General features: G+C 37.6%; 2 protein-coding genes across 6 annotated transcripts in view; one reads left to right on the top strand and one right to left on the bottom strand.

Annotated features, from left to right (window-relative positions):
* The window catches only part of TOPBP1 (DNA topoisomerase II binding protein 1), a 68,280-nt gene extending 47,272 nt beyond the window's left edge, over nt 1-21,008 (bottom strand). The window contains exons 1-10 of one of the 2 annotated variants that reach the window (XM_007120564.4): nt 20,882-21,008; nt 20,153-20,243; nt 18,089-18,223; nt 16,471-16,614; nt 15,616-15,797; nt 14,191-14,387; nt 12,258-12,437; nt 11,201-11,361; nt 9,119-9,282; nt 8,720-8,970 (exon numbers count right to left, since the gene is read on the bottom strand). In XM_007120564.4, coding sequence (XP_007120626.2) covers nt 8,720-8,970; nt 9,119-9,282; nt 11,201-11,361; nt 12,258-12,437; nt 14,191-14,387; nt 15,616-15,797; nt 16,471-16,614; nt 18,089-18,223; nt 20,153-20,236 — 1,498 coding nt within the window. In that variant the 5' untranslated portion in view covers nt 20,237-20,243; nt 20,882-21,008. Of the gene's footprint in view, nt 1-8,719; nt 8,971-9,118; nt 9,283-11,200; nt 11,362-12,257; nt 12,438-14,190; nt 14,388-15,615; nt 15,798-16,470; nt 16,615-17,420; nt 17,466-18,088; nt 18,224-20,152; nt 20,244-20,881 lie in introns of those variants that run through there. The other variant, XM_028489708.2, reaches the window with a different exon arrangement.
* A 98-nt stretch (nt 21,009-21,106) lies between these two features.
* The window catches only part of LOC102976367 (inhibitor of carbonic anhydrase), a 59,071-nt gene continuing 55,394 nt past the window's right edge, over nt 21,107-24,783 (top strand). For 2 of the 4 annotated variants that reach the window (XM_055089072.1, XM_055089010.1), the window contains exons 1-2: nt 21,439-21,703; nt 21,958-22,014. In XM_055089072.1, coding sequence (XP_054945047.1) covers nt 21,703; nt 21,958-22,014 — 58 coding nt within the window. In that variant the 5' untranslated portion in view covers nt 21,439-21,702. Of the gene's footprint in view, nt 21,136-21,438; nt 21,704-21,957; nt 22,015-24,783 lie in introns of those variants that run through there. The other 2 variants (XM_028489676.1, XM_028489694.1) reach the window with 2 other exon arrangements.

Genomic DNA, 24,783 nt, shown 5'->3' with positions numbered 1-24,783 from the left:
AGGCCCATGAGCCATGGCCGCTGGGCCTGCGCGTCCAGAGCCTGTGCTCTGCAACGGGAGAGGCCACAGCAGTGAGAGGCCCGCGTACCGAAAAAAAGAAAAAAAGAAAAAGTAACTCACCAATCCATTTTATCAATAATAACAAAACCCAACAAAGACAACAGAAAAGGAAAATTATAGGCTAATATCACACCGAATAGATAAAATCCTAAAAAAAATATTAGTAAACTGAACACAGTAAAAAAAAGATGAATATATCATATCGAGAAGAATTTAAACTTGATTTAACAACGTAAAATCTACTAAAGCAATTTACCACACCAAGGAGAAAAAACCATATGATAATTCCAATGAGCACAGGAAAAGTACATAATACCCAGATCAAAGCCCTAAAGAATAAAAACTACAAAACTTTTAGAAGAAAACATACAAGAAAAGCATCATTACGTTAGATTTGGCAATGATTTCTTAATTATGACACCAAAAACACAGGCAATGAGAAAACAATAGATAAATTGGACTTCATCACAATTAAAACTTTTGTCCATCAAAGAACACAGCGTGAAAAGGCTACCCAAAGAATGGGTGAAAATATATGCAAATCATATATCTGATAAGGGATCAATATTCAAAATACATAAAGAACTCCTACTACTCAGGAACAAAAAAAATCAACCCAATTGAATAAACATTTCTCCAAAGATTTATAGATGTCCAATAAAAACATGAAATGATGCTCAACGCCACTAATCATCAGGGAAATGCAAATCAAAACCACCAGTGAGATGCCACTTCATACCCATTAAGATGATGTTTATTAAAAAAAAAACAGAAAATACAATATGTTGGTGAGGATGTGGAGAAACTGGAACCCTTGTGCATTGCTGGTGAGACTGTAAAGTGGTACACCACTGTGGAAAACAGCAAGGTGGTTTCCCAAAAAATTAAACATAGAATTACCATATGACTTATCAATTCCATTTCTGGGACTATATCTAAAAGAAATGAAAGCAGGGACTTGAACAGATATCTGTACAGCGACGTTCACAGCACCATTATTTACAATAGCCAACCACAGAGGAAACTCAAGTGTCCATCAACAGAAAGGAACAGACAATTCCAACATACAATGAAGTATTATTCAACTTTAATAAGGAATGAAATTCTGACACACACTAAAACATGGATGAAACTTGAGGACATTATGCTAAGTGAAATAAGACACAAAAGGACAGATATTGTATAAGTCCATTTATATGAGCTACCTAGAATGGTCAAATTCAGAGACAGAAAATAGAATGATGGTTGCCAGGAACTGGGCGGAGGGAAGAATACAGAGTTACTGTTAAATGGCTATAAAGTTTCAGTTTCGGAAGATAAAAAAGTTCTGGCATGAATGGTAATGATGGTGGCACAATAGTGTGAATAGAGTACCACTAAATTGTACACCTAAAAATAGTTTAAATGGTAAATTTTATGTTAGGCATATTTTACCACAATTTTTTAAAACTCAATACCCAAAATGTTCTATAGAAAAGTTTAAATATGAGATCTAATATTAAAAATATTTCATTCTTATATACCAGCAAACAGTTCAAAAATGTAATTTTAAGACATAAGAATTAAAATATCAAAAAGAACAAACGAACATAATATAAATAGAAAACAAAAAATTAGGAATAGTTATAACACAGCATGTGTAGGATCTTATGAATGTAGTTATACTTTATTGAAAAACATTAAAAAAGATAAACTGGCGGGCTTCCCTGGTGGCGCAGTGGTTGCGCGTCCGCCTGCCGATGCAGGGGAACCGGGTTCGCGCCCTGGTCTGGGAGGATCCCACATGCCGCGGAGCGGCTGGGCCCGTGAGCCATGGCCGCTGGGCCTGCGCGTCCGGAGCCTGTGCTCCGCAGCGGGAGAGGCCACAACAGAGGGAGGCCCGCATACCACAAAAAAACAAACAAACAAACAAACAAACAAAAAAAGATAAACTGTATGCTGATATTCTATATTCATGGAAAGGAAGATCTTTTCATTGTAAAGATGTCAATTCTGCTCCAAATTATAAATTCAATACAATCCCAACCAAATTCCCATACTGATTTATGCAAACTGACAAACTAATTTTTAAAATTAGAAGCAAAGGTCCAAAAAAGGGTAAGACACTTTTGTAAAGAAAATTGGAGAGTCCTTTTATAGCAGATATCAAAACATATTACACAAAGCTATTATAATAAGATGGTTTACCAGTGTGGTATCTCAATTGAACAGAATAAAAAGCTTAAACACAGATCCCCACTTAACAGACCCTTAATAAATGACAGGGACGGCAGTGCAAATTAGTAGAGAAAGGATGGCCTATTCAATAAAAAGTTTGAAAACAAGTGATTATCCACATGGATAATCTGAATGCTTCTTATCAAATACAAAAATCAACTCCATGTGGATTGAAGACATAATGTGGAGAGCCAAAACTTTAAGACTTCTAAAAAATATACATAAAAATAACTTTATGACCCTCAGATAGGAAAACTTGTATAAAATACAAAACCACAAACCACAAAATAACAGATTGAAAAATCCAACTACTTTAAAATATTCATCAAATAACACTCAAAAAGATTGCTCTACCTTATTAGCAATCAGTTATAAAATTAAAACCACAATGAGATCCCACTTTATAGCCATCAAATTAATAAGAATTTCAAGCCTCATGGGAAATTCTAAATGTTGAAAGGATGTGCAACAGGAACCCTTACTATTGTTCTAGTATAAAATGGTAAACTAGAACAAACACTTCAGAAAGCAATATGCATTATGAAAGAAAGTGGAAGACGTACATATCCCAGGAAACAGCCATGCCCACCCTAGAAAAATTCTTGCTCATGTGCACAGAGACGTGCATAAGAACAATCTCAGCAGTACAGTTTGTACTGTATTGGCAAAACAACAAAGCAAAACCAAAAAAAACACAAGAAAAATATCCTTAGGTGGGAAAATAGATAAATTGTGGTATGTTCATATACCAGTGTGGTACATTCATAACCAGTTACTTGGATGAGATGAATATCTCTCATGCTGAGGTTAGTATAGCAAAAGAGTACATACCATGTATCACTTATGTAAGTTAAAATACACACAAAACGAAATAGTGTATATATTACTTACAGATATATACACGTTGTAAACCACAAAGAAAATGGGAAGGGATTCACAGGAAAATTTTGACCAAGTAGAATATTTTATTTTTTCTAATAGCTAGATCAGTAGTATACAGTTACTCATTAAATTATTCTTTATATGTTTTTGGATGTATTAAATAATTCATAATAAATTTTTTAGCACCTTTATCGGAGTGTAATTGCTTTACAATAGTTTGTTTCTGCTGTATAACAAAGTGAATCAGCTATATGCATACGAATATACCCATAACCCCACCTTCTTGCGTCTCCCTCCCACCCTCCCTATCCCAACCCTCTAGGTGGACCCAAAGCACAGATCTGATCTCTCTGTGCTAGGCAGATGTTTCCCACTAGCTATCTATTTTACATTTGGTAGTGTAAATATGTCAATGTTACTCTTTCACTTCATCCCAGCTTACCCTTCCCCCTCCCTGTGTCCTCAAGTCCATTCTCTACGTCTGTGTCTTTACTCCTGTCCTGCCCCTAGGTTCATCAGAGCCTTTTTTTTTTTTTTTTTTTAGATTCCATATATGTGTTACCATACGGTATTTTTCACTTTCTGACTTACTCCACTCTGTAAGACAGACTCTAGGTCCACCCACCTCACTACAAATAACTCAATTTTGCTTCTTTTTATGGTTGAGTAATATTCCATTGTATACATTGCCACATCTTCTTTATCCATTCATCTGTCCATGGATACTTAGGTTACTTCCATGTCCTGGCTATTGTAAATAGTGCTGCAATAAACACTGTGGTACATGACTCTTTTTGAATTATGGTTTTCTCAGGGTATATGCCCAGTAGTGGGATCATTGTAGCTTTGATTTGCATTTCTCTAATGATTAGTGAGGTTGAGCATCCTTTCATGTGCTTGTTGGCAATCTGTATATCTTCTTTGGAGAAATGTCTATTTAGGTCTTCTGCCCATTTTTGGATTGGGTCTTTTGATATTGAGCTGCAAAAGCTGCTTGTATATTTTGAAGATTAATCCTTTGTCAGTTGCTTCATTTGCAAATATTTTCTCCCATTCTGAGGGTTGTCTTTTCATCTTGTTTATGGTTTCCATTACTGTGCAAAAGGCTTTACGTTTCATTTGGTCCCATTTGTTTACTTCTGTTTTTATTTCCATTTCTCTAGGAGGGGGGTCAAAAAGGATCCTGCTGTGATTTATGTCATAGAGTGTTCCGCCTATGTTTTCCTCTAAGAGTTTGATAGTGTCTGGCCTTACATTTAGGTCTTTAATCCATTTTGAGTTTATTTTTGTATATGGTGTTAGGGAGTGTTCTAATTTCATTCATTCACATGTAGCTGTCCAGTTTTCCCAGCACCACTTATTGAAGAGGCCGTCTTTTCTCCATTGTATATTCTTGCCTCCTTTATCAAAGATAAGGTGACCATTATAGGTGGGGGTTTATCTCTGGGCTTTCTATCCTGTTCCATTGATCTATATTTCTGTGTTTGTGCCAGCACCATACTGTCTTGATTACTGTAGCTTTGTAGTATAGTCTGAAGTCTGGAAGACTGATTCCTCCAGCTCTGGTTTTCTTTCTCAAGATTGCGTTGGGTATTTGGGTTGTTTCCATTCAAATTCTGAAATTTTTTATTCTAGTTCTGTGAAAAATGCCATTGGTAGTTTGATAGGGATTGCACTGAATCCATAGATTGCTTTGGGTAGTAGAGTCATTTTCACAATGTTGATTCTTCCAAAGCAAGAACATGGTGTATCTGTTTGTATCATATTTAATTTCTTTCATCAGTGTCTCAGTTTTCTGCAAACAGGTCTTTTATCTCCTTAGGTAGGTTTATTCCTAGGTATGTTATTCTTTTTGTTGCAATGGTAAATGGGAGTGTTTCCTTAATTTCTTTCAGATTTTCTGTCGTTAGTATATAGGAATGCAAGAGATTTCTGTGCATTAATTTTGTATCCTGCTACTCTACTAAATTCATTAACTAGCTCCAGTAGTTTTCTGGTAGCATCTTTAGGATTTTCTATGTATAGTATCATGTCATCTGCAAACAGTGCCAGTTTTACTTCTTCTTTTCCGATGTGGATTCCTCTTATTTTTTCTTCTCTGACGGCTGTGGGTAAAACTTCCAAAACTATGTTGAATACTGGCGAGAGTGGGCACCCCTGTCTTGTTCCTGAACTTAGAGAAAATGGTTTCAGTTTTTCACCTTTGAGAAGGATATTGACTGTCGGTTTGTCATATATGTCCTTTATTAAGTTGAGGTATGTTCCCTCTGTGCCCACTTTCTGGAGAGTTTTTATCGTAAATGGGTGTTGCATTTTGTCGAAAGCTTTTTCTGCATCTACTGAGATTACCATATGGTTTTTATCCTTCAATTTGTTAATATTGTGTAACACATGGATTGATTTGTGTATATTGAAGAATCCTTGCATTCCTGGGATAAACCCCACTTGATCATGGTGTATGATCCTTTTAGTGTACTGTTGGATTCTGTTTGCTAGTATTTTGTTGAAGATTTTTGCATTTATGTTCATCAGAGATATTGGCCTGTAGTTTTCTGTTTTTGTGACATCATTGTCTGGCTTTGGTATCAAGGTGATGGTGGCCTTGTAGAATGAGTTTGGGCGTGTTCTTCCCTCTGCTATATTTTGTAAGCGTTTGAGAAGGATAGGTGTTAACTCTTTAAATGTTTGACAGAATTCGCCTGCGAAGCCATCTGGTCCTGGGCTTTTGTTGGTTGGAAGATTTTTAATCACAGTTTCAATTTCAGTGCTTGTGATTGGTCTGTTCATATTTTCTATTTCTTCCTGGTTCAGTCTTGGAAGGTTGTGCTTTTCTAAGAATTTGCCCATTTCTTCCAGGTTGTCCATTTTATTGGTATAGAGTTGCTTGTAGTAATCTCTCATGATCCTTTGTATTTCTGCAGTGTCAGCTGTTACTTCTTTTTCATTTCTAATTCTGTTGATTTTGTCTTCTCCCTTTTTTTCTGATGAGTCTGACTAATGGTTTATCAATTTTGTTTACCTTCTCAAAGAACTAGCATTTAGTTTTATTGATCTTTGCTATCGTTTCCTTCATTTCTATTTCATTGATTTCTGATCTGATCTTTATGATTTCTTCCCTTCTACTAACTTTGGGGTTTTTTTGTTCTTTCTCTAATTCCTTTAGGTGTAAGGTTAGGTTGTTTATTTGAGATGTTTCTTATTTCTTCAGATAGGATTGTATTGGTATAAACTTCCCTCTTAGAACTGCTTTTGCTGCATCCCAGAAGTTTTGTGTCATCGTGTTTCCATTGTCATCTGTTTCTAGGTATTTTTTTATTTCCTCTTTGACTTCTTAGTGATCTGGTTATTTAGTAGTGCATTGTTTAGCCTCCTTGTGTTTGTATTTTTCACAGATTTTTTTCCTGTAATTGATATCTAGTTTCATAGCATTGTGGTTGGAAAAGATACTTGATACGATTTCAATTTTCTTAAATTTACCAAGGCTTGATTTGTGACCTATGATAATGGTCTGTCCTGGAGAATATTCCATGAGCACTTGAGAAGTGTATTCTGCTGCTTTTGGATGGAATGTCCTATAAATATCAATTAAGTCTATCTTGTTTAATGTCATTGAAAGCTTGTGTTTCCTTATTTATTTTCATTTTGGATGATCTGTTCATTGGTGAAAGTGGGGTGTTAAAGTCCCCCTACTATGATTGTGTTCATTACCATTTTTTTAATTGTTTTGGGTTTGTTATTGTAGGTCTTTCCCTTCTGTTTTGTTTCCTGCCTAGAGAAGTTCCTTTAGCATTTGTTGTCAAGCTGGTTTTGTGGTGATGAATTCTCTTAGTTTTTGCTTGTCTGTAAAGGTTTTAATTTCTCTGTTGAATCTGAACGAGATCCTTGCTGGGTAAAGTAATCTTGGCTGTAGGTCTTTCCCTTTCATCACTTTAAACATGTCCTGCCACTCCCTTCTGTCTTGCTGAGTTTCTACTGAAAGATCAGCTGTTAACCTTATGGGGATTCCCTTGTATGTTATTTGGTGCTTTTCCGTTGCTGCTTTCAATATTTGTTCTTTGCATTTACTTTTCGATAGTTTGATTACTATGTGTATCGGCGTGTTTCTCCTTGGATTTATCCTGTATGGGACTCTCTGTGCTTCCTGGACTTGATTGACTATGTCCTTTCCCATGTTAGGGACGTTTTCAACTATAATCTCTTCAAATATTTTCTCAGTCCCTTTCTTTTTCTCTTCTTCTTCTAGGACCCCTATAATTCTAATGTTGGTGCGTTTAATGTTGTCCCAGAGGTCTCTGAGACTGTCCTCAATTCTTTTCATTCTTTTTTTGTTTATTCTGCTCCCTGGCAGTTATTTCCACCATTTTATCTTCCAGGTCACTTATCCGTTCTTCTGCCTCAATTATTCTATTGATTCCTTGAGTATTTTTAATTTCAGTAATTGTGTTGTTCATTCCTGTTTGTTTGCTCCTTAGTTCTTCTAGATACGTGATAAATGTTTTTTGTATTTTCTCCATTCTGTTTTTGAGATTTTGAATCATCTTTACTATCATTACTCTGCATTCTTTTTCAGGTAGGTTGCCTATTTTGTCTTCATTTGTCTTGTAGGTTTTTACCTTGCTCCATCGTCTGCAACATATTTTCTTGTTGTTTCTTTCTTTTTTTTTTTTTTTGATGGGTGGTGCTGTATTCCTGTCTTACTGGTTGTTTGGCATGAGATGTCCAGCACTGGAGTCTGCAGGCAGGTGGATAGAGCCGGGTCTTGCTGCTAAGATGAGGACCTCCAGGAGGTGTAACTCTGATTAATATTCCCTGGGGTCTGATGTTCTCTGTTAGTCCAGCGGTTTGAACTCAGGCTCCCACCACAGGAGCTCAGGCCTGACCTCCGGCCTGTCCGTAAGCCTCATGGGGGAGGGGCGGGGAGGGGAGGGGTGGGGAGGGGAGGGACGGAGCAGTACAATATCAAAGAATAAAAAATAAAATACAATTAGAAAGATAAAAAATATATGAGGAAAAAATAAAACTATAATTGAAACAACTGCAACAAGGTAAAATAAAACCACAACAGAAAAAAAAAAAAGGGTGGGGGCAGGAACAAGCCAAAAGGAGAGAAGAAATAACAAAGTATAAAGAATAAAAATATAAGAAATGCTGCCCGCAACTCTTTACTGGCAATTTTGCTTACCACATTGAGACTACATCCTGAGATGGTAGTCTACAGTGCAGCATTATACCCATCAAAGAGCACAATTACCAAGTAAGAGGCATTTGTTACAAGGTTAAAATAAAAGCTCAGGGTGTTACAAACTCACACAAACCAAGTGATGCCTGTGTATAAAACAGATCTAAGAAGAACAAGTGAGTTGAAGAAAGAAGAGGGAGTCAGAAGGTCCAGAATCCCTCAGCCTTGCCTGCTTAAAAAAAAGAAGTTACACACATAAAACTTCAAGGGAAGAAAAACGTTAGTTTAACTAAATTCTAGAGAACCTGGCAGAAATAACATATGTATGTATTCTGCTACCAAAATATTTAATGACTGTAAACACTAATCACTCTTTCTTACCTATGGTTGGGTTATTAGTCACATATTGAGAGAGCAGATCTTCATCAGCTTCCTCATGCTTTTCATTAGGAGCAAAGTCTTTCTTAGAGAAGCTGCTGTTCCTCCTTTTTAAAAGGGTTGTTTTACTTTCAGGTTGATCTGAAACTGGAATTTCCACTGGCTGGTAGTTAGCATGGATATATGGCTCTTCAGGAAGCATATTACCTTTACTAAAACACTCTAGCAACCATTTTGCTCCCACTACATGAGGCCTACAAAAATAGTACATAGTTATATATTAGTTTAAACTAAAAAGACCACAATCCCACTTGCCATGCAGTTTACATAATTGCCGGGACATGCAATTAAAAAAAAATTATTACAGAGTAGAAATTGCTTTGAATTAAAAACTGACAAAACCTGTGGGCTGATTTATCCCAAAACTGCTTCAATTCATCATCATAATCTCCCACAATAACATGAGTTACATCTTCATTGAGCTGATTAAAACGAACTCCACCTCCACTGTTAATAAGTCTTCTCAGTTTATCTAGCTTTCTGCCACTAAAACCGCAAAGAAAGATCTGCAAAGAAATAAAACATTTACTTCAGATTAATGTATTTAAAATGGCTTATTTCTCTCAATAGAAAACTATTTATTAAAAGCATATATTTAAATCCATTGTGTGTAAATAAGACAACTCTTGTTTACATTTTAAGATACATTAAGAAGTGAAGGGGCTTCCCTGGTGGCGCAGTGGTTGAGAGTCCGCCTGCCGATGCAGGGGACATGGGTTCGTGCCCCGGTCTGGGAAGATCCCACATGCCGCAGAGCGGCTAGGCCCGTGAGCCATGGCCGCTGAGCCTGCGCGTCCGGAGCCTGTGCTCTGCAATGGGAGAGGCCACAACAGTGAGAGGCCCACGTACCGCAAAAAAAAAAAAAGTGAAGTATATTCTGAAGGTTTGAATTTTAAAGTATTCTTATATTTTATCATTTCTTCACAATCCCATAGCATTATTACCCTTTACAGTAGACACTACTTGATAAGTATTCTGAGGCTTTAAATAAAATAGAAGCCAGAATAATTCAATTATCTTCTGAACATTAGTGCATAGCAATTTCTAAAATCAGGTAGCTTCTTAAATTGGTCTTACCATTTTTAAATTTTAAAGTAATTACAGAAATAAACTGGCGTTAAACACTTGAATTCAGAAAAGCTAGGTTTAAATTTTGGTTCAGCTGCCAATGATTAACCACATGACCACCTCAAGATACTCAGACTCTTTGAACCAATTTTCTTACTTATATATTGAGATAGCTTTTTCACACAGTTGATTAAACAAGAAAATTTAAGTCAAAGAGCTAAGCAGAATGCTTAGGATGATATGTAAGCAGTAACTTATTTTCAACTATCAATATGTATACATATACTTTTGGAGGCACAGACGGGGTTATGTATATATTTAAACCGATTTAATCAATATAACAATCTTCTTCAACTCTATTTTACATAACGTGTCTTTAAAAAACTTCTTAATGACCCATCTATTCCTAACTGCATTTATATCCCAAACTAAGTAACCTCCATCACTAGAATACACTTTAACAAAAATGAGGAATCATGTTTTTCTATAAGAATAATTAAGTCATATCCAGAATTAGTATAGTCTAGATAAAAGATTATACAACACACTTCCTGTTCTGTTAGTAAACTACTAAGTTTTAAAAGTATAGAAAGGAAGGTAATTTGCCCAATTTCCTTAACAATAAAATAAGGTTAAATCTTTGCTACTCTAGAATTAATGCTTAGCCTATTGATTCTACAAACAAGAATATATTAAGTATTCAGTTCTAGAAGATATATATGATGATCCCATCAAAAGCACTTATAAGATAGTTACTCAGACACTAAAAAATAAAATAGTCCAAGAGATATTAAACAAAGCAGTGCACCTAATGGTTAGGAATATAGGCTTTGGAGTAGATGTCTGGCTACTTAATATCTGTGAGATTCTGAACAGGAACTTTAATCCTCTAAGTATCAGTCTCAATATTATCTGTTTTAGAGTTATTTGTGGGAATTAAATGCAATTATATATAAAATGTATCAACAATGTATATGAAATAATTAGCACAGGGTCTAGCATATTATAAACACTTAATAAATGATAGCTATAAATAAAAATCCATAAAGTGGTTCAGAAACTAAATGCTCTCAAAACACAGTAGATGGAAAGATTAAGGTAGTTATTAGGAAAGTTCAGAGAAGAGTTGAAAAAAATGATATGAACTTTTAATGAATGAGAGATGAAGGTACATCCCAGTCAGAGAGCCCCTAATAGCTAAAAGACAGACATGGCCTAATGAGTGCATCTGCTTAGTTAGAGTGGAGGGCTTATGTAAATAAGGAACAAGCCCAACTCTGAAGGGTCTTCAAAGTGAAGCTACAAGTACTAAAGTATATTATCACTTACTGCATTTATTACATGATAAAGACATACCCGACAACCATCTAATAAATCTTCAGGTGCCTGAAATGCACTGACATCCAGATTTTCAAGTGTAGGCTCCACTTTGCTATTAAGAACTGAACTACATATCGATTCATTTATGTAACTTGCACTGATGTTGGAAATATGGCTGACATCTGAAAGAGTATGACCTACATATTAAAAACAAAGATGTAATTTATGGAGATAAAATAATTGTGATTACATATTTTCCTACACATGAACTTTTCTTATACAAAAAAACCCATGAACAATTTCTAAAATAAGATTCAAATGCTTTTACTGAAATCTTGGTGGCAAAGTATGAAAAGGGAAAATGAAACTAATTAAGGCTCATATCTTACTTAAATGAAAATATATTTAATACATTCTCTTAATAGTGACTTGCTTCCAATAAAAATCTGAAGTTGCTGGCTTTAAGGTCCAGGAAAGTTACATTTGAAAAAAAATTTATAACATTTGTTAAATTGCCAACATAATACCTCCAAAACAGAAATGGTTTTAAATTTTATATGAATACAGATGATCTGTAACAATTGCAGCAAACTAATAAAGAAAATGTACTAATACCTGCATGCCAGTCTAGTTTTTAAAAATTAATTCTCTTAAGTCTTTATTAATATTCTTTATTTCTTTAATAATCTTGTGCATTACATGAGGGTATGAAAGTGCACATTCATTATAAAAAGAAATATCAGTGCAGAGTGGTCTGGAGATTTATGTGTTTTTACACTGTGTTTCTCTCATGTATTTCTCTTGCTATCTTTCTGGGAAATTTAGAAATTATGAAACTTGGTTCCTTATGGTGTTCATGGACAAATACAATGATAACTAATAAAAAAAGAATAAAAAAATAAAAAATAAATATCAGGAGTTCTGGACTAATTTTTTAATACAGCTTGGTTATTTTATTATACAATTATACCTGGAAGCACAGCAAGAAAAGTGGAATTCCCTACTGTAACTCCCTGATCCTATTAACAAATCAATTCTTACACAGAAAACTGTCTTAAAACTGATTGTTTACTTTAATCTGAAAGAGACTTACTATTAGTTGTGTTGATCTGGCCAGTAGGAGTTGAAGTATCAGGCACAGTCTTTGTTTCTGGTCTAGGCTCTGTCTTATATATGGATTCATCCTGACAAAAACCCTTCTCAACACTGTCAAAAAACCACTGCACAGTCACACAGTGTACATTCCATCTCCTAGCACATTCATATTTTTGACCTATTATGTTCATTAAGAAAGAGAAACAGAGAGAGAGAGAGAAATGCAAACCATTAAAATCTTTGCAGAAATATTTAAATGACAGGTTATAAAAAAAATCTACCTGGGACAAAATTAAAGTTACCAGCAATTACTCTTACTTTTAACAGTATGTTATACAGTGTATTAAAAGGTAATATATTAGGTTATTGCTCAATTATATTTTCTATGTGTTGTTAAATACACATGCTATGTGAGGGGATTTATCTTTTACAAAACTGCACAGAGACAGAGGCAGCTGTGGGGTAACTCAATATTTTTGAGTACAGCCTCCATCATTTAAATTCTTTAAACCATTTTCTTAATCTGTAACATGGGGATAACTCACAGAATTATGTGGTTTAATAAACTGTATAAAATAACCATGAAAATTATAAATGTCTGCAATATAAAAAACACCAACTTTCAAGAGACTACTCCTATGTCAACAGGATTCTACTTGAAGTCCAGGATAGAGAGGCAAATAGTTAAATGTCATATTAAAAATACGTATCTTGGGCTTCCCTGGTTGCACAGTGGTTAAAAATCCACCTGCCAATGCAGGGGACACGGGTTTGAGCCCTGGTCCGGGAAGATCCCACATGCCGCAGAGCAACTAAGCCCGTGGGCTACAACTACTGAGCATGCGCTCTAGAGCCCACGAGCCACAAGTACTGAAGCCCGCGCACCTAGAGCCTGTGCTCTGCAACAAGAGAAGCCACCGCAGTGAGAAGCCCGCGCAGTGCAACGAAGACCCAACACAGTCAAAAATAAATAAATAAATAAATTTTTAAAAAACACAAAAACGTATCTTTTATTGCCTTAAAAAAACTTTTTAACACAATGTATTTTGAAATGGTATAGAGAAACTGAGGACAATATATAGCAAACAATAACAAGAAAGGTTTCTTTGACATTTTTGAGAGCTGAGAGATGTACTGTCTTCAGATTCAGAAAACCAATAGCAGTTATCAACTTTACTCACAATCATAATATCATAATTGGCCATACCCAAAAGTTCTCACTTAAAGACAATTATTAATTGATTTTAATTTTTTCCCCTAATTTTACTTATTTAGGGAGCTTAATAAAATACAGTATAAATATAAAAAGATATAATAAAAATATTAATAAAACTCTGCTCTTATCAATTTTTATATATTTTAAGAGTACTGGTAAAAAATATTCTCCAGAATAAAGGTTATAGAACACCAAAATTAAGTGTAATTTTAAGGAATTCTTCTTCTTGGTAATATATTTTTCTTCTTTCAGTTGTCTTATGTTCTGCAAGGTGCATCTTCAAGTTAAAACTTGTAGTTCATTGAGTAAGGTTGATTCATTCAATTAAAAACTAAGCCAATCCTTTAAAATTTATAATTAAAAAGAAATGTAATTTAGCGACATCTATTAGCTTTCTTGTTATTCATCCAAATCTCTCATCTCTTAAGTACTGGGTAACCGTGTGGGGACTTTAAAAAAAAAAACAAAAACAAAAGATCTGAAAATAAATTTAGATAAAACACCACTGGAAATTTTTTTTAATATTCATTCAATGACCTGATAAAGACTTGGGAAGTCATGTAATTTTTCTAAAGATTATAAACCAAACCATGTTTGCAAGAAAAAAAATCATAGCAGATTTATGACATGTCAGAAGTAAAAGGCATTCTATAATGATCTTAAAATGTTAAATAGTAGAAAATGTTGCATTTGTTCATTTGGGAAACAGTTTTACCTTTTGGTTCTTGCACAATGAGGTGTGTACACTCATTCATTTTCAACTGTCCCATGTATTGACCTCCATGCTTAACTGTGAGTTGCTGAACTGCTTTCCTGTCTAAGCTACGTAAGCCAGTGACACAGATTATGCAACCAAGAAAAATAGGACACTTGAAGTCTTCCATGTTTATATCGGTATATCTAGCTATTTTCCTGGGGAAAACAAATAATAAAAAACCATTAACATATTAAATATACCAGATAGTTTAAATTTTACCAGAAGAATAATGACAAACAACAGAAATATCACTAATGCTTTCCTCATTTTTTAGGATTTTAATCATTATTAAGAAAAGGGAAACTGATAAACACACTTCGAGTGATACTAATTGCTCATCTAGCTCAAACCATGTCTCTAATAAAAAGTAATGTTTCAGAGTCTCTCAAATAAAATTGTTTTACAGGAAAATATATATTTCATTAACTGTAAGTCCATGCTGGTCAAAGTGGTGCATTTTCCAAAATTATAAGTCTAAATTTCTACCTAAAAACCCAAAGGTTCTTTGGTTGCCTACTAGAAAAACAGACTTTTAATTCTCCATTATACTATACAAATAATAAGGAATGATTTTTGGCAGAATGCCAACAAAAATATCATTATCATTCTGTTGCCGTGCTAGGCAGATGTCCTGACGAAACAGGCTAGGAATGAGGGTGCCAACGTGGAGACGTGTTTAGGATGTGCTAGATGGTGTTGAAAGGAAGACTGGAAAATGCCTGTTTAATTCAAACAGTGGTACCTGGACTTATTGGTTATTAATCTAATTCTAATGGAAACTCAATTCTATCCTTTGAAATAGGCTCTAAGCTCCATGAGGGCAGGGATGCTGTCCTGTTTTGCTCTCCACTTATATCTAATGCCTAACTCAGGCCAGGTACATAAAATGGACTCAGGTAATGTTTACTGAATGATCACATCTCAGCTAACGGCTTATATGTGTTTATATTCAACCTTAAATATGTCCCTTTTGGGAGGGAATACGAATGCCAAAGTGGCTAAAATTTGCTCTGCATCTTAATATGTTGGCACAGTATTGAAGGATAAACGCAGCATAAAAGCTACAGTTGCCACACTGATTTTCTCAACTATTTTATAAATGTTTACTTCTGAAAACCATTTTACTATCAAAGCATTTCTTACCTTGTAGCTAATGCTAAAGCCCATAGCCCATTCCACCTAACAACTTATACCCTGATAATAAGAGCTTGTAGATTATCTTTTGTTTTCATTGGAGAGAAGAGTAATGATCCTATTTTTGTCTCCAAATAACAAATCCAAAGAGGATACCATAAAACCTCCCCTATGAAAACCCACAATGTGCCAGAATGATTGAATTTATCATTTATTCAAATCTAGAAAATATCTGAATATCTTTCTTACTTCTCTTGTGACTTCTCCCAAAGTGTTTTTATCCAAGAAGGAAGTAAAATAGGTTTCTTCAGGTTTGCAGCAACTAAATACTTTTTGCTACCAACTTCTCCTGCAATAAGGTGAGTTACTGATATGTTAAGGTCTCTGTATACGCGTCCACCCATCATTTGTACATATTTATGAACTTCTTCCTGTAGCCCCAAAAGAAAATATATTATTAATACTGAAACAAACAATATCTCTTCCATTTTTTATACAATACCCCATAAACATCTTTTGTTGTTGTTAGCTTGAATGCACAAATGTTTCTCACCACTATAAAGTTAAATAACGAAATTACTTTTTGGAAGATAAAGTATAAATTTTAGAAAAATTACCTTTATATACATTATTTTCCTACATTTATCTTTTGCAACTTCATGAATTTAACTATGTTGGTTCTACAGTAAACACTATATATTTTAATATACTACATACATATTGATACTTAAAAATATACAAATTATATATAGAATATATAAAAACAAATATTATTATGTAAATCTCAATCCTTTTTTAAAAGATTAAGCAACTATGGTGGAAAAATGTGACCCAAAAACAAACAGGGAAAATTACACAGGGAAAAAAGTGAGTTTCCTTTTTAAATCAAAACAAAAAACTTCAACTAGCCAGTTTGCAATAAAAGATTCCACTGTATTCAATTTATTAAAAAATAAAAAAAGATATACACTGTCATCTTGACTTGGTTATCGGTCATAAACACCAAGTCAAGGTCTTTCAAAATATCCCCTACACAGTGAAAAGTTAAGTGTGGAAATACATACATATTGACCATGATATTCCACTCAATACCGCAACACCTACCCTTTTATCATTTTCCAGGCTTGTACAAGATATAGTTACATCAGACATAACCATGTTACAAACTGGATGTTCAGCTCTTGGGACACATCGTTGGTGGTGCATACAAAATGTGACTACTTGAGGACCAACAATTCTGCAGCCAAGCTACAAAAACAGAGAAAGTTTACTAAGTAGAAAAAGACCTCCAGTCTTATAAAATTACATTTTGTAATACTGTATTTACAAATTCTTTACAGAAGTTGATGACCACTGCAGAAAAACCATCAAATTGTTACAAGAAAAAAAAAAAAACCATTATATAATTTCTCAGACACACCACACGTTAACATACACACACAAGCAAATCAAACAATGCAGGCTATCAAAAGAAATAAGCTCCAAAAGCCACACTCACTCAAAGTTGCCATTAAAATGTTAATCTCTGAAACAAACACAATCTTAGCGATAGGCTATATGAGTAACAGTCTTATGCCATAATAATTAGGAAATCTCTACATTTACTTTTCAAATGAAGCAGCCAGCCAATGAAGCAGTTAAAAAGTGTTGAGAGCCCAACTAACCCCCCCTCTAAAAAACCTATTCTGCTACAAAAAATGTATAATCCTAGGCAGTTCCTACATTTGTTTTTCAAATACTTTGTTCACAACTCAATGTCTTTCTATGGAAAACCCACAAAGACTTCTCCTAAGGTATCACTTTCATTGATAACTGAGAAACGTGACAATCTTGCTCAACATGAGCACATCCAACCCAGACTAAAAAGCCTACAGCTGCCAAAGTCACCAAAGCATGACCGATGTAAATATCTACAGGGTAAATGATTACTGCTATCTTTTTGGTCAGTCATAAGAAAACTGAGTTTTCGATGCTATTGATTCTATCTTACAAGCGGTGTTATCTCCAAAAGGAGGGTAAGACCAACAATGCTTTTGGCAAAGGTGGGCACAGACCTTCCATATACTGTACAGATAGTACTGCATCTACCTACTCTTCTATGTTTTCTTCTCCTTCAAACAAGAATCACTTCTTTGTAATCTGGATGGAATTACAGCCAGTTTACTTTTATTTCAATGCTTCTCTCTTGTCCAGACACCAAAAAAGTAATGAGTCAGTAGACTCTAGAATCAACAAAAAGAAATAAGATGGCTCAATGGTATATTAGCAATGCTCAGCCCCCAAATGCTTCCTTTAGCATATAATTTTTCAGACCCTATACAAAGTACAGGTACTAAAATTCAAGAGGACATAGGAAAGACAGTAAGTAACCAAGGATTATGCTGAAGTCTTTTCCTACTCTACTATTTTTCCCTAATATATCTTGCAATCAAACTGAGTTTAAGTACAGTAGAACTTCATCAATAAAATGCTTCATTACTACAGGGTTAAATTATTCTAAGTGAAGTTAAATTCCCTGAAATATAAAAATTACATACTAACCAAAGCCTACTGTAATATGATTAACCTTGAAAAATACTATTCTGGTCTTCCAAAACCAAAGGATTCCTCCCAATTCATAATTTGCAAAATACTTCATGATCAGTAAAGAATTTATGTCCACTGAAGCAAAAACAAACCAAAAAACAGACTACCTGAAAGAACACACTAAAAGTTAGCAAACCTTTTTGAGATGATCAAAGGCTTTGCCACTAAAAGGGTCACAGATATAAAGTGATCTATCATTCTCCTTCATTTTCAATGCCTCTTCTTCTGTAATAATCTGAAGATATTCTTCTGATTGGAACTCTTTTATTGACTGAAAGAAAAAGTAAGAATGCATATGAAATAATTCACCTGTATTTATGTCCTATGAACTCTATCTTTAAAATCTATCTCAAACCCAGCCTTTCTCCTGTTGAAAGGAACCGTCATCTCTCACTAGACCTGTGCAGAAGTTTCCAAAGTGGTTCCTTCTCCCTCCCTTCCCCTAAATCTATTCTCTACCCAGCAGCTGGTAATCTTTTTAACAATACAAAAAAGGTCATGTCACCCTGCTCAAAACCTCCAGCAGCTTCCCACCACATTCAGAATAAAATCCACGTTTCTTACAATTGCCTACAAGACCGTAGAGTCTGGCCCCTGCCTGTCTCTCCACACTTACCTTCTTCCACTAATCCCTTTTGCTCACTCTTCCCTAGCCACTCCTGCTTTCTTTTGCAACCTAGAACAAACTAAGCATGACCTCATTTAGAGATTTTACTTTTTCCTGCTGCCTGGAATACTCTTCCCCCCAGGACTTCACCTGACTTAACTCACTTCAACCACATCTGCTCACATGTCACTTCCTCAGAGATGCCTTTCCTTATCACCCTTTTCTAAAATATTCTTTCCCTATCCCTCTAGTGTATTTTATGAAGAAAAATAACATAGATATTATATATATATATCGTTGAAATGAAAATTTCATGATCTATCTTGTTTGCCAAAATATCCTGGCTCCCAGTAAACACTCGAATATTTTCTGAACAAATTTTGAAGTCCTTACATTAAATACTTATGGTGATCCTTTTAAAACGATTAAGTCAGATCATGTTACTCTTCCGATTAAAACCCCCCAGTGGCTCTCCATCTCACTGGAAGAAAAAGCCAAAGTCTTTACCATGATCCACAAGGCCCTTCATGACCTCCTTACTCTTACTCTCTAAAGCATACCTTAGCATTCTTTCCACATCCCTTGTTCACTACACTACAGCCACAGTCAAGCAGGACAGACACCTCAAGCACTTTCCCAGGGCTTGTGTATGATTATTTCCTCTGCCTGAAACCTTCCTCTGCAGATATCCACATGGCTCATTTTCTCACCTCCTTCAAGTACACTCAAATATCATCTTCTCCATAAAGTCTACCCTGATCACACACCATTTAAAATAAATTGTAACCTTCCCTTCTCCCCCAACAAACAACCTCCAGAACACCTTAACCTGTTTTGTTTTTCTCTTCCCATAGCACTTGGCACCTTTAACATATTATATAGTTTACTCATTTATATGTCTGATTAATGTCTATTTCCTCCAGCTAGAATAGAATGTAAGCTCTGAGAAAGTATGGATCTTTGCCTGCTCTCATCACTGATGTATCCCAAGTACTAGAACAGCGCTTCTTAGATGATGGACACTCAATAATTGTTTGCTCAATGAATGAACTTTAAAGAAAAACCTGCTACAACAGTGTTCCTTAAACTTTAACGTACACAGGATCTTGTTAAAAAGCAGATTCCAACTGGTAAGTCTGAGTTGGGATCCAACTCTCAGGCCATGGTGATGCTACTGTGGTCTGTGAGTAGCAAGGCTCTACACTACCTAGATAATATAATACTGTACATATGAGACACAGTTAACAATTAACAACAACAAAAATGAAGTGTAACCAATATAGGACTGACTCAAATTTTTTCAACACACAAAGGTCTATGGTTAGTAGACAAAAGAAAACAATTTCCAAGAATAGTAGGTCCATCACTTTCAACAGAAATGTCATTAAAGATTTCAAGCCCCCCAAAATAATGATATACTAATATCAATTCAAAAATGTGTAACAATGAGATACCTACGAACGTAGACTACAGCAAAACTATTATGAAAATAAAATAACTATGACTAAGACAAAAAGGCCTAATAAATCAAAAACACTAAAAACAAGAAAATGAATTCACAGCATCAAACAAGACATTTTCAAGTAGTCTTACCTCAAGAGCTTTAAAAAAACATTCAGAATTGTCTGAAGACTTTAAAAACTTCACCAAAAACGGTTCTTTGTCATTTTGGGACATTTTTGAACTGTCAAAATAAAGGAACCATTAACAAGAACAAAAACACATTACATATTAAGTTAAATGTTTAAAGTACCTATTTTTCTGCGAAGACAAGAATGCCAAAGGACAAACATTCCGGCCTTGCCCATGAATTCGTCCATTACGGTTTGTAAGAAACACTGGAATGTGGGCACAATCAAGGAAAAAGATGACAACACCAATCCTTGCAAATCAGAGAACGAAATGAATGTCGCTAAACTGAATACATCTAGGACCTTTGCTCTGGGGCTAAGTCCCCTAAGCCAACAGTCATTCAATTGCATTAAGCTTAAGGATGCTCAGAACGAATCGGTCCCTGCGGGTATCCGCGGCCCTCGAGGTAGGTTCAGCCCTCAGTAAATGGACTTCAAATATAAACATGAAAGCCAGCCAGCAAAGTCAGGCGCCTAAAAGGCCGGACGCTCTAGCTCCCCAGGTCCCAGGGAAAGGCCCGGCTCTCGGTCCAGCCGCAGTTACTCCCTCTCCGGTGTCTAACTTCTATCCGCCGGTCCAGGGGCCGGTTACAAGGTCCGGAAACCAGGGCCCAGAAGGCCAGAGGCAGCATCGCGATCCCCCAGCGGGGCGGGGGGAGGGAGCTGGGTCCTTATTTCGAGCCTCACTCACCTCCGTGGAGCCTGGGGGTCTCCAGGCGGCGAGTGTGGGGCGACGCGGCCCGCGGGACGGCGGCTGGGGTCGGGCGCCAGCCCGGCGCACAACCGCCGCCCCCGGCGGCACCCCCGGCCCTAACAAGCGCAGACCCGGAAATTGCCGATCCGCGACCCGACTTTCGCGCCAGCCGCGCGGACGCGCCCGCCCCTTCCAGCGGAAGTGACGCCACCGCAGTTGCGGGAGGAGGGCGGAGACGTAAGGCTGCGGAGGTGGGTGGAGCGCATGGCGAGATGGGCCGGGGGCGAGGGGTACCAGAAGCCTTGAGGTCGGAGCATCGAGGTCGGAGCCTCGCGATCATGGCTTGCAAGCGCGGGCCTGTGCTCCGCTGGGAGCTGGCCAAGCGCGCACGGCTAGCGTGTGGGGCCGCAGGCCAGAAGTGCCTTAGAAGAGGCCCTAACACATCAAAAAATATAGGCAGGGAAAAGGTTTCTTTAATAAATATGTTATACTGAGAAACCATATATTATCATCCAGAACAACTCTGTGAGGCAAATAGTGGTATCTCCATTTTACAGATGTAAAAACGGAGGCTTAGGGAAGGTAAATGACGTGTTCAAGGTCACAGTAAGTGGTAGAATTAAGACTGCATCCAAGTCTTTTTGACTCCATGGACTGGCAGACTGGATTCTTTTTCCTCCAGTAGAGCCCGAATGTACTCACCAGCTACCACAGGCAAGAGGTCTAAAGGGAAGAAAGATGTCAGGATGACGTGAATTACACACCTGGTGCAAACGGGTCGTTGCCAACTTCTTCAGGAGTGCCACACCACCCCCTTCAGTGAGCACCTCATTTTCTTTCTCTGTAATTCCCCGAGTGTTGGGCATGTTCTGGGATGGAACCTAATGTTCCAGTGGCAAAGGTCAGGAGAGAGGAGGTGAAATAGGACCGCAGGATCTCCGCTTGTTGATGGCCAATGACAAACTGCTTAGCTAGCGTTTCTCATTTTATTCTTGACTATTGAGACTGAGAAAGTCAGGACTTGAGTAATGTGAGAATTTAATGACCTGTACCTCAATTCTTTTTCTTTTTAGTGTCTCAAGATGGCAAAGAGCAGCTTGGGTCTAAGTGTGTGAACACACCTGTGGAAGGTGAGTCAGAATCAGTAACACTGGGGCTCAAAGGTAAAGGCCTGTTGTCAGGGAGGGGGTGAGGAAAGCCTTACAAATAAACCCAAGTCACTAGAGTTGTTAAACAAAAAAGAGAGAGAGAGAGAGAGCTGACAGTGCGGCAGTCCATCGCGAAGGAGCAAGTCCGTCGTGGGGCATGTCACAGGGGACAGAGGGCTCCTACTCTCTCTGCTCAGCAGTCCTCTAGAACACGGGCATCGCTGGCCGCATCACGTAGATGGGAAAGTGAGGCTCAGGGACGGCGTGACTTGCCCAGGGCCACACAGCGGGAAGTGGCTGCCCCTGGGTTTGAGCAGAGGCGCCGTGACTGGAACCCCCCTGCCCTTCCTGACCCACCACAGCGCTCCGTGTCACATACTGCCACCCGTCTCTGCACCGGGGCAGGAGCCCGTTCCTGACACTTCTGGGGCCCAGTGGATGCCTCAGAGGAGGAGGAGGGGAGTCATAGATGCTGCTACTGAAGATGAGGAGGATGAAAATGAAATCAACCCTTTAGCTTTTAGTGGCTGGCTTTGAATAGCTGGGGAGTTGACCTCCTCTTCAGAATAGGAGACCAGGTGACAAGTTTTCTTGTTCTGTGTCTGTCCCTGAGGTACCTAGTCTTGGGCCTTGGCTAGAGCAGTGGTTCTCTAGGCAGTGTGGTGTCTGGACCAGCAGCATCAGCGTCGCCTGAGAACTTGTTAGATGTGAGCGTTCTTGAGTCTGACCACAGGTCTGCTGGGGTCCAGGATGGGGCCGCTGCTCTGTGTTTTAACAAGCCCTCGGGATGATTCTGATGCATATTAACGTTTGCTTGAATAGCAATCCCTTAGGAAAAGGTGAAAATGGTTATATGGGTTGTGGTCCTTGAAGATGTTGGTGACAGCGGGGAATAGTTGTGATGTGTCCTCTGGCAGCTGCTTCTGAAGTTGGGGTCTGGGCATTAACTTCCCCCTTCCTTCCCTGTTTCCTTGGCACTTCTGTCACCTAGAGCCAGTCACTCCAGACCTTGCTTGGAGTAGAATTAAAGGGAACTTTATCTGTTTGTAAAATGAAAAAATACAGGAAACAAATATGACAAAATAGTTACTTTTAAAATATGGGTGGTGGGAATATGAGTATTTCTTGTTATATCTTGCTACATAAGATTTCTGAAAACTAAAACATAAACTAAAAGATTTTTTTTCAGTGATAGGGTTTTAGATTTGTTTCCAATGCTGTAAATGAATAAATATGTACAAATAAGGGGATGTATAATTAAAAAATGAGATTAGTAAACGATCTTTCTTGCTGCAGAAATAGTCTTTGCAGTGGCAAATTATTTATTTAAACTGTTGTCTTCAGTACCTGGAAGGTAGAACATAGGCCTGCTGAGTCTGCTGAAGTGTTGGGAAGAGGAGGTAAAATAGAATGTTAGCGGCACGTGCTGGTTGCTATTGGCTGCATTTAATTAGGCATTATAAGAAAGTGATAAACTCAGGGAAGAACTGGGTTGTTTGCAAGCAAAAAATAAAAGGAATTAAAAAGTCCAAAACTGGCAATTTGCAAGGTTGGAAAAGCTGACTGCATCTAGGCTCTAAAAGTGAGAGAGAAACCCAAGAGAGGTTTTCCAGAACAAACGTACGTTACAACCCATCCACGTGGAAAAGACCTAGTTAAGAGTGTGGTCCTCCCACCCAAGCTGGGTGGGCACCATTAATTGAGAGAGATAGGTTTGGGGCCAAGGATAGCAATCAGGCATGAAAATTAGTCCAGGAGAGAACTGTGGGTGTGGCAGCTACTGTAGGGGAACAGCTCTGCCATGGCTTCCTGGCAGACATGCACACATCCATGCATGCTAAGGTTGGGATTGCAGCATATGTGAGCCAAAACACTCTGTGATCCTGCAGGAACATGAGAGAATGGAGGCCACCTCCCACTTGTCTTCCTGCCTCCCCCAGAAGTCTGTCATCAGATAGTTTCTCATCACCTCCCAGATTCTGATGAAGTGTAGGGCTTTCTGCACCACTCCCCTCAAAATAGAGCTACAGAATACAAAACGACTTAGCTACCATCTAGATTTGGCTCCCCAGTGATGGAGTTTCCCACAACTCAAGTTGCAGTCACCAGCCCCTTCAGTGTCATCCTTTTTGGTGTGTGGGTAAGGACCCAGGGAGCTGGCACCTTTGGCTTCTTCCTTTTTGCTATATATGGAATAATAAACGTGTCTCATGTACCTTCACCAGCCTCATCAGTCAGGCCTTGCCCTTGACCTTGTCTTGTATGTGTGAAACTGACTGGGAGCAAATAGATCTGAAGGTTACTAAAGTTCTGAAGGTTCATTGTTTTGTGAAGAAAACCAGAAATCCGGAGTATTCAAACTTTGTACAACCTTCAAGCTTGCATAGTCGGGAGTGGGTGAAAAGTCATACAGCCCCCAGGGAGCACAAGCTCCTCAGTACCCCATCCAGACCTGGCTAGAGAGGATAATATTGATAGAAAAGGAAGACCATCCCAGAGGGAGGGGCCAGGAACCTTGGAGGGCAATGAGCAAAGCAACTGCTTTCAGAGAGCAGAACCTGGATCTAATCAGGCAGAGGAACCACCCAATGCCTGCCCAGTAGGACTTCAGAGTTAATGCTGATCAGCAACAGCTAGGAGTCTCCCCTCCTTCCCTTTCTTTCTTTTTTTTTTTTTTTTTTTTTTGCGGTACGCGGGCCTCTCACTGTTGTGGCCCCTCCCGTTGCGGGGAACAGGCCCCGGGCGCGCAGG

The sequence above is a fragment of the Physeter macrocephalus genome, chromosome 1 (genome assembly GCF_002837175.3).
Source record: "Physeter macrocephalus isolate SW-GA chromosome 1, ASM283717v5, whole genome shotgun sequence".
Lineage (NCBI taxonomy): Eukaryota > Metazoa > Chordata > Mammalia > Artiodactyla > Physeteridae > Physeter > Physeter macrocephalus.
This window is presented reverse-complemented; position numbering and strand designations above follow the sequence as displayed.